A 9,871-nucleotide genomic window follows, 5' to 3' on the forward strand; every position below is an offset into this window, starting at 1 on the left:
GGTGCAGGGACGGGGCGAGGGGGAGTGTGCGCAGGGCTGCCGAGGGGACAGCAGAGTTGTACCAGGGTGTGCGGGGTTGTGCAGGAGGTGCTGCGGTGTGCAAGGTCCCCGAAGTGTCAGCCCGGAGGTCTCCGGTGGAAGCCGGAGCTGCGCACCCACCTCGGACCCGTCCCCGCAGCCCCTTGGGTGCTGTCCCGGGCAGCCCCGGTGTCCTCGGCCCCGGCGAGCTTTGCGCAACCCACGGTGCAAAGGTGTGTGTCGGGCATTGCCGCCACAGCAAGCAAAGTCCTTGTCCCTCTCCCCGGGGTGGGAGATGCCACCGGTGCCCTCTGGCACGGAGCTGGAGCAGGAGCCCCCCAGGTGGCTTTTCCCTCAGCCCAGGAGGGAAACGCTGGTGGGATGAGGTGGTCCGTCTGTCTCCTGACCTTACATGGTGTGAACCTCACCTTACGTGTCCCCCCCAGCCTCATGGGATTGATGGCTTTATCGTGGTCGGGGCTTAGAAAGGGGCTTCCTCGGCTGCAGATGTGTCTGTGAGGTTCGAGTTTTAATTTTAGAGACTAACGAGTGTGCTCTTGGTGCTGTCCAGTACACGAGGGAGGACTTCACGGCGTCATCAGGGTGGTAGGAAGCGTCGCAAAGTGTATTTCCTCCCTTTGCCCTGCAAGCGTGCTGCTCTGGCAGCTTAAAAAAGTGAAAATAAGGTTGTGGAAAGCCAAAAGCCCTCGCTACGGTATTGCTGGTGTCGGCAGATCCTCATCCGTGGCCCACTCGGGAAAGGCTGCAACAGATGCTCTAACTTCTCAGTGCAGGCTCCCTGAAAGAGTAGAAGGAGGAGAGGAAATGCCTCCGCTTTGAGGCACTGCAGGTCTGGCCAGGGTGCTGCGATAAGCGTTCAAAGGAAATATTTTCTGCTCTTCTCTGAGTTTTCCCTCTGAGTCTGTGCTTGCTGGATCTGGCTCGCAGGTCCCCACCATGGCTTAACCTGAGGTGCAGGGTCTGCGCCCACCCCGAGCACCTCTGCACCGGCTCCTCTCGCAAACTGGCTGGGTGTTTTCTGCCAAGTCATGGTCAGAGCAGCCTGTCGTCACTCCGGACTTCATGGTGTTGTTTAGGAGGGCATTTCCTCTGCGGGGAGAAGGGAGAGGGAGAAAACGAAAGCTGTCCCCAGTTTCCCGGAGCAGGAGGAGCTTTGTAGGAAGGTAGAAGGGCTGATTTCACCAGCGGTGAATTCCCGGGGAGCTTCAGAGCCTGTGCTGGGAGGGTGCCAGCGCAACGCCTTACGCTGGGAATGGCCCCACTCAGCAAACTGCCTTGGAGGGCTCGGAAGCAGATAAAATCCTCCAGCTGGCAGCGGGAGAGCTCTGCTGGAGCATGGCCAAGGTCGTGCCGTGTGTTGGGGCAAAGTGAAATCCCGAGCTGCCGGCTTTGGGTGCTGCCCTTGTGATGGGCACTTGCTGTGGGGCTCTGTCCCTCTGCTTTGGGGAAAGGTGAGATCTGACCCCAAAAGGGCTTTTTTTTTAAAATTAGTATAATCAATTAATAATTATCAATAAATTGATAAGAGCAGCCGTCTTTCACTTTACCATGGGAAACATGCTGCTCTGCTGCCTCAGAAGCAGCGAAGCGCCTTCCTTTGGCTTTCTGGATAATAATCACTGGGATGGGTCCTGCTGAGCAGAGCCCAGGAGGAGGATGAGGAGGATGGTGCCTGCTGCAGGAAGAGGCATTTCGGGAACCTGGCTGGATCAGATGGTAGGAGAAATGTTTTGGTTCCAGCAAGTCGCTTCTTCTGAATAGCAAACTGAAAATGTTTTAATTTGGGCAATAGTTTTGCTTCATACACCTCTGCAATTCCCGAGCTTGACGAGGCCGGGGTCGGGCGGGCTGCGATCGTTGTGTCCTGCTGAGGTGAGTGAAGGCAAGCAGGTAAGGCGGTGCCCTGTGGACCTCGGTGACACACACAGATACACTTGTGTGACAGCCTAGAAAACACCCGCAGGTGCTGGTGGCGCTCAAGGTGCTGCACGTGCTGGGATGCGGTGGAGGTGGAAACCCGTCATGCCCACGTGCAGCTCCTGGCCATGAGAACCCTCCTGTAACTTAAAGCATCGCTGGCTGAGTGTGGATTTTGCAGCAGCGTGGCTGTTTGTTTAGAGGGGAAATGCCTTAGGGATTGTAGTTACCAATTAAAGGCTCAGCTGGTGGCTTGTGATTATTGAGACTTGTTGGCATCTTTCCCTTTTCCCCCTTGGAGCTTCAGCCTTAGCTCCATGCTGACCTCTGTCTGACTAGCGCTGGCTGGAGCTGTAGGTGTTCAGGCATGTGCTGATGGTGTTTCGCACCATGCTTAGGCCTGTTTTTTTTTGTAGCTGCTGCAAATGCAGCTGTCCCAGCAAACCTGATCCATCTCCAAATTAATTTGAGATCAGCATGTCAGTGACTCCTGGTGATGGCAGCAGAAGGGAGTTTCTGGAGGATTCCCCTGGAGCCTCCTCCCGCCTCTCGCTTAAGCTGTTTGCTGTCTTTTCTGCAGGGCTGCTGAAGCTGCATTCCCAAGGCAGGTAAAGTAGCTGCCTGGAGGATGTGAAGAACAGTTTTCCTCACCCAGCAACTAGCTGCTGATGTGAGACAGCTCAGGGAGAAACTGGGGGTGTGCTGGGCTTGGGCCTCCCTGGCAGTGGATGGCAGCTGCAGTAATGAATGACAAAGTCCTTGCTCCAGCCTTAACCACGTGGTTCTCCAGGAAAACCTGAACTGGTGCAAGAAAACGTCTGTAAGTTGATTTTCTAACAGGTATGGGAGGTCCCATGCTGGGGTGAAGGGCAAGAGAAACATCTAGCCTACATCTGCTGTGTCAGAGAGGGGGGTGGAGAGGAAAGGAGGACACGTATGATGGGGCTTGCTGGGAGAGATGGCGCGAGTTTTCAGTAGCTAAATATATTTCAATAGCTAAGCTATTTCCCTTAATACAAGTTGCTGGTATATAGGTTAAACTATGAATTTTTTTGTACTTTAGCTCTACGAAAGGAAGAGAATGTATCTGAAAGGATGCAACATTAGATGGACACGGAGCAGAAATCCTTATCTCAAAATCATTACATGGAAGCTGAGGAGTTGCTGGGCCTTGCCTGTGTCTCTGTGATACTCTTGGGTCTCAAGTGCTGTAATGTTCTCAGGGAGAAAGGCAACAGATTAAAAATGCCGTTGCAGTTAACCTTAAATCAGGTTAAGGACAGCTAATTGTAGGTGACCTGCCTGGTGCGAGTAGACTTCGGAGCTTCCCTGCTTGTAACTAAGATCCTGAAAGCACCTAAGTATGACTGAGGGTGGCAGAGGAGCTCCTGGGAGCTGTTCTGCCGTGGTTTAGTTAGACTTTGGGGTTAGGGATGCTTGGGTTGGGTGGTGGGAGTTTCTGCATCTACCCCTCTCAAGACAAGTCCAGGAGGAGCAGTTACTCTTGTTTCAGCTGACGGAGTGGGGTGCTGGAAAGTCCCAGCCAACCTGTTTGACCGTACGCTCCCCTCCCAAGGGCCGTTGTGGGCAGGGGTGGGTACCACACCAAGAGTGTTGCTCGTCTGGGGAGCTGAAAACCAGCCTGTAATAAAGACAAGGGAGCTGAGAGCTGGAGTGTGGCACAGGTTGTGCAGTAGCGTGCGGGGTTTGACCTGGTCGCTGAAGAAGTGTTGCTGGTTTCCTAGTGAAGCATATCGTGTTCTCCATGTCTTCTGTGAGCTGCAGGGAGACCAGGGTGGTTGTCTGTCACATGAACATGCAGTCTGAACGTCAGGAAGGCATGTTGTGTTCGGAAAGAAAACAAAGGCAAATGAGATCTGAGCTTGTTTGTACAGTGGCATGTCAAATCAGTGACCCTTTGCGAGAATACGCCAAGCGAGAGACCCGACTTGTGCTAGTAAAACAGCTGTAGATGGGAAATAAGCCTGGACTGTTCCTGTGCTCCTGGCAGCAGGAGGGCTGGCTGCTGTCCCTCAGACAGCATCCCTGAAGCTGGCGCTGGTCCACACCAGCAGGTAACCTGGCGAACCTGAAGCTGGGACTTTTATTGTAGCTTTTTATGCCCAAGCTTGAAAGCAGGAGCGCTGGGACACTTGTGGTTTTCGGTGCACTCTTATCTTATGCAATGAGGATTAGTCTAAGTAGGTGGAGAAGTATTTCTTGGCTGGTTAACAAGAGGGGGGTGAGGCTGCTGGAGCAGCTTGCTGGCTTCATATAGGTGGCTAGAGATGGCGGGGTGAGGACTGCGTAACTCATAGCAAATCATCGTCCACACCATGATAACCTTCTGGGTGAAACAGAGCTGAACCTGTTTCCAGCTCTGTGCCTCTTGCGCTGCAGCAGCCACACAGGAGGAGATCCTGGCTTTGGTTACTCCTCGGGCTGTTGGTCCGGTTTGTGACCACAGCAGAAATGTGGACCTGGCTGTGCTGGTGGTGATGCAGACTGTGGTGTGCCTGGGTTGGGTGGGTACAACATACGCTCGGTGCCTGCTCTGGAGTACAGTGTGAGTTTTGGAACCCCTCTGGAGTGGCTCGGGTGGTCAATGGAGAAACAAAAATTGGTATTTGTCCATTTTTGCATGAAAACAGCTGGATCCTCAGTAGGGGTGGAGATCTCAGGGTTACCTCCCAGCAGCACAGCACCACACCTTTTGGTCCTGCACAGGCCAGGCCGATAGTTTATTGCTCTGCAGGAGCACTTACCCCTGATTACCTTTCTGATGAGATGACGCTGCTGCGTGCTTAAATTGCACCGGCTGCTTCAAAGGCATCCAGCCATAGGCCAGGGCGAGATGAAGATCTCCTGGGGTCAGCTCTGGAGTCTGAAGCAATGCCTTCAAGTTAAAACTAGCAGAGCAATGAAAAAAAAAAAAACAACCCCAAACCCCAGCTGGATGCGGCCAGCTCGGCAGCAGTGGGTCATGCTGAGTCACGCTGGCAGCACGGTGGCTGCTGGGAGTTTCTCCGGGCATCGTGAAATCCAGCCCCTCCTGACAAGCCTCCGTGGGATGGGAAGGTGCAGAGACCCATGGAAGGGTTGCAAGACCCTTATGCCCTCCCAGCGAGGCCTGAGAGCTGGATTTAAAACCTATTCTTAAATTCTGAGAGAATCCAGTGGTGTTGCTGGAGGATTTTCTGAGGTTTTGGATTTATTTCCAGAGCTGTTTGTTGGTTACAATGCATTTAGTGCACTGAAACAGGAAGCTTCTCTTGAGGCTGCCACGGTCCCTGTTGTAGGGCAATGCCTTGTCATGAACACCGGCTGATACTCGAGTCTGAAATTCAGCTGACTAAACCACTTGGCAGTTGTAATTCCTGTGCCCTTTTTTTTGGAATGTTTGCTACACATGTGGCAAGTTTTTGGCTTAGCTTCACATACTGCTTCGCTGCTTTCACAGCTTGGTTTTACAAGACTGGGCTCAGTTGGGTTCCTGCATCAGCTCTGACCTCTTCTGTGGTCTCAAAGTGTGTGTGGAAGTGCTTTTAGTTTGGGCAATCAAAGGTCTAAACCTGAAACACTTTTACTGGCTCAGTCTTGCCTGAAAGCTTCGCTGTGGTATTGCCTCCTGGCTCATCAAGTGAACTGATAAGCTTGAAGGGATGTGTCGCAGCGAGGAAGCCTGGAGGTGGCATGGGCAGTCCTTGCTTTTTCACTGGCTGTTCAATCTCTGCCGAGGACGGAGCCGCTCGTGTTGCTTTGCCCGCGAAGGCTGTGCTGGTGTCTGTGTGCTGCCAAATTGTTCAGGGCAACCTTTTTTCTGCAGTTGGAGCATCCCAGCTGATGGGGTGGAAGGCATCCTCCCTGCCAAATCTCAACAGCCTCTTAACTGCAGTTCTCAAGCTACTCCTTAAGAGCATTAATTTGATGGAGGCTGTTGCAGGTTGCTAAAGACTTGTCTCCTGTGGGTATGCCCTCTCCCAGCAGCCTTCAGGTTTTGAGGTGTGAAGCTGCACCGAAGGTGGTTTCCCTTCGGACTGGTTTTGGTGTGATGGGATGTTAGCCACGCTGCAGACCTGCAGGACTTGTGGGCTGCTCGGCAGAAGTAGGAGAGCCCTTTCTATCTTGATGCTCTAGAGTTGCTTGGTCTCTCTGGGGTGGTTTCAGGGGTTTAAACCCTGCCAGTGTGTCTCCTGTTGCTGGCGGAAGGTGGCTGGGATGTGTGCCCTGCAAACACCCGTCACAGGTCGGGCTTTGAGAGTGGCTGCTGTGTGATGCAGAAGCCTGAAACAAACCAGAAGTAACTTCTCCTGCAGTGCATAATTAAGTGATGGCAGCGAGTTTCATAGGATGCTTTGGATGCCAGAAGCTTATCTGTCTTCAGAAATCTGTGAAAGAAAAAAAGCCTGTGGAGGACGATTGAACAAAGATGCAGATGAAACCTCTTGGCTCAGGCAGTCGGTGGCTGCAGGGCACCCGGAGCTGGGAGGGAGGATGGGAGGACATAGTCACCGGCTGCATCTTCCCTGGGTTGCTGCGCAGGAGGATAGGGAGCCCTTTCCCTGTCTCTCCTCCCCCAGGGGGTTACTGCAGACACCCCATTCTATCCGCTCGCCCTTCGAGGAGACCTGTTTCCCAGTTGAATGGACTGACTGGACACCAAGTGTCACAAGCAGCTGAGCAACTCCAGGAGAGACAAGCTGGGGCAGAGAGCTGGGAGCGTTGTGAGCAAGAGACAATTAAAGACCTAACTGTAGTTCTTCAAGTCTTTTAAACAACAGCACTCGCTTAATTCCCTGCGCTTTCCGTGCGCAAACAAGAGCAGAGGTCACGCTTCCCTCTGCCGAGCGCTCGGCTGAGCAGCCGTGTCACGTTTTGTTGTTGCAAGGGGGTTAATCTCGCTGGTCTGGTGGATAAATAGTGCTGTAGCCCCGGTGTGGGTGCAGCCAGAGTCTCAGTGACTGACCCCTTTAACGGTCTTGGGAGTGTTGTAGCTCGCTCTGACTCGGCTTGTTGCATTAAAGAAGGTAACCAAGGCCTGTCCTCCGTGTGCTTTGTTGCAGACAAGGATGCAGAGCTTGCAGCCGGACCCCAAAGCCCAGTACAGGAGCGTGTACGAAGCTCTCAAGAAGATTGTCCTTACAGAGGGTTTCTGGAGGCCTTTACGTGGGATTAATGTCACCATGCTGGGGGCAGGCCCTGCCCACGCAATGTACTTCGCCTGCTATGAAAAAATGAAAAAGTCTCTAAGTGATATTATCCAGCATGGAGGAAACAGCCACTTGGCCAATGGTATTTCTGGGTTTTGCACAAAACCCCCCCTGCTCGCAGTTAACAGCCTGTCTCTTGCTTGCTTCACGCGCTTAGCCTGGCATCCTTCACTGCGCTCTGCTCCTGGAAGAGCTGCTGTAGGCAGCACACGTTCAAGCTGCCACCATAAACACCCCTGCGGGAGGATGGCTGTGAGATGCACACGTAGCCGCAGACTTGCAGGTCTCGGCACCTGCCCTCTAGCCGAGCGCTTTGTGCTCCTCTGAAACCCGTGCGCTGTCTTGGGACTGCTGACTGGTCCGTCTCTCTTCCAGAATGTGGGGATGGCTGGGCTGGCTCTCAGCAGCAGAGCGAAGAAGCTCTTTCTGGCCCGAGAGCCCTGATGGCACCGTTGTGCACCCTCCAAAGCTGTGATCTAACCTAGATTTCTGCTCTGCTCTTGAATCTCAAGTTACTCTGGCACAAGTAATGAGTACATTGGGCGGGAGGTGTTCAGGTGCAGTCACGGGCTGTTTCTGGCTTTGTGCTGAAGGCGTCGTCTAAACCTCTTGAGGTAGGAAGTACATGTTCCAGATGTCTCCTCCCTTGGAGCTCCAGCATGGTGCATCCTCTGACTACTACAGATTCTGCTTCTGCCGGGGAGGCTGTTGCTCTTAGCTCCAGCAACACCGCTGGAACAGCAGAAACCCTCTACCCGAGGTGCCAGGGGTGTTACAAAAGGCTTTGTGCAGAAGACCCTTCTGCCTGGTCATGACGTGTTGGTAGGAATCTGCCGTGGCAGTTACTTGACTTCGACTCAACCAACTCAGTCCGGGGTACACAGTATCTTTCTGGCTTGCTGCTTTTTGCTGGTAATGTGCTTCTTGCGCTTGCCTTTCAAGTAGCTACAGGCTTTCAGTACCAGCAGGAGAACTGAAGCGCCACGTTAATGAGCAATGACCAAAAGTTGTTTGGGCAAGAGGGAATTTGAGATGGAAACCTACTTCAAAGGGGAAGGTGTGGCTCGGGAGGCCCGTCCTAGAGCCAACTGCAGAATCATTCATGGCTGGCTGGGTGTTTAGAGACTCTGTGCAATTAATGTTTAAAACTAGGCTGAGTAAATGGATGAAAATGCCTAATTATGGATGCACTGAGGCAATTCTGAACGTTGCTCATTTCTCCGTCCAGCGTGGGCTGAGTGAGGCCGCTGGTGTCTTGCATAGACAAAGCCTTGCGTGTTGTTGCAGGGAGTAGCAGAGCTGAGGGCTGTGATCCTGTGAGAGGGTCCCGGTTTCTCTCAAGTGGCTCTAGATGGGTTTTTCTGCACTGGGAATGAGCTGTGGTGCTGGGTGCTCCCTTGGGCTTGCCGAGGGGCTGGGTGGCAGCTCCCCAGGCCGCCGTACCTGGATGCTGGGTGCACCTGCAGCATGGGCTCTGTCTCTGTGGATGGTGGTGCCTGAGCCGGCCCTGGCTGTTGAATCTTTCTGTTTTTTGAAGGATGCTCTTGTGTCTTGCAGGTATAGCTGGGAGCGTGGCCACGCTGCTCCACGACGCGGTGATGAATCCCGCTGAAGGTAATGCCCTGTGCTGCTGGGGAAGGGCTACACCTCGTTAGCTCGGGAAGGCACCGAGGACACCCTGTGCCATCTCAGCAGCTTGAGCCCTTTGCTTTAGAGACTGCCCAGCTTTTAATGAGCAAGCATAAAGGGAAAAATTCTGCCTGGCTGTTTTCCCTCGCTTGCCAAGGGGGTGCACAGCATCTGTGTGGCATATTGTGACTTTCCAGGAAAACTGGTGTCACCTTTCCTAACACAATGCTGTTGCTACTCTGCTAGTGCATCTTCTCTGAAGTGTTGTGGTTTTTCTGGAGCTTTGGACTACCCAAACAAAACTGGGCTTAGTCATGTTGTTAGACAAGTTCAGCAGCCAGTGGGACTGTTGCATAGCCTTCCTGGGTAGGTAGAGTCTGGCATGAGGAGGACTAGCAGTAAAGTGCAGCTGAAACAAAGACAATCAGCCAGCCTGACAGATACTCGGTGATAATGTACTGTGCTGCTGGTTGGCCCAAAGTCAGGTTTTTCTGAAGGCAAAAGTGTCCCTAGTGTCTCGAATCCTTTTAATTGTATCCTGGTTAAATGGATTAAATTGGCCTTTTGCTGAAGTCAAGGGAAGTTGCAGTCAATGGGAATTGTTCCGTTTCAGGCCCTGGCACTGTGGCTGGAGTCTGTGATGCTCGTTGCTACAGCAGTGCCTGGCTTATGTTGTAGTGGTTAGGGACTTGGAAGAGGAGGTTGGGTCTGGGTGCTCTGGTGAGCAGGAAGGATGTGCCTTAACTAATAAGTCTTTATCTCCCTGCATCTGTCCTGCGTGGTGCTGCCTGTCCTGCTTTTCCCTGCTGTGGCTGTCGCCTGGACCAGTGGTGAAGCAGCGGATGCAGATGTTCAACTCCCCCTACAAGTCCGTCCTCTCATGCATAAGGACAGTGCGGAAGACGGAGGGGTTTGGTGCCTTTTACCGCAGCTACACCACCCAGCTCACCATGAACGTCCCCTTCCAGGCCATTCACTTCATCACCTACGAATTCATGCAGGAGCAGATCAACCCACGCCGGGAGTATAACCCTCGGTCCCATATCATCTCTGGCGCCATCGCAGGGGCTGTGGCC

General features: G+C 53.1%; 1 protein-coding gene across 1 annotated transcript in view; it reads left to right on the plus strand.

Annotated features, from left to right (window-relative positions):
• Positions 1-7,019: 7,019 nt before the first annotated feature.
• Positions 7,020-9,871, plus strand: part of LOC104490687 (mitoferrin-1-like) — a gene marked incomplete at its 5' end in the record, with an annotated part of 3,275 nt that continues 423 nt past the window's right edge. Inside the window, 3 exons of the mRNA XM_010133008.1 lie at positions 7,020-7,248; positions 8,724-8,780; positions 9,624-9,870. Of these exons, the coding sequence (XP_010131310.1) occupies positions 7,020-7,248; positions 8,724-8,780; positions 9,624-9,870 (533 nt within the window). The remainder of the gene's footprint in view (positions 7,249-8,723; positions 8,781-9,623; position 9,871) is intronic.

Source organism: Buceros rhinoceros, unplaced genomic scaffold (genome assembly GCF_000710305.1).
Source record: "Buceros rhinoceros silvestris isolate BGI_N320 unplaced genomic scaffold, ASM71030v1 scaffold25233, whole genome shotgun sequence".
Classification (NCBI taxonomy): domain Eukaryota; kingdom Metazoa; phylum Chordata; class Aves; order Bucerotiformes; family Bucerotidae; genus Buceros; species Buceros rhinoceros.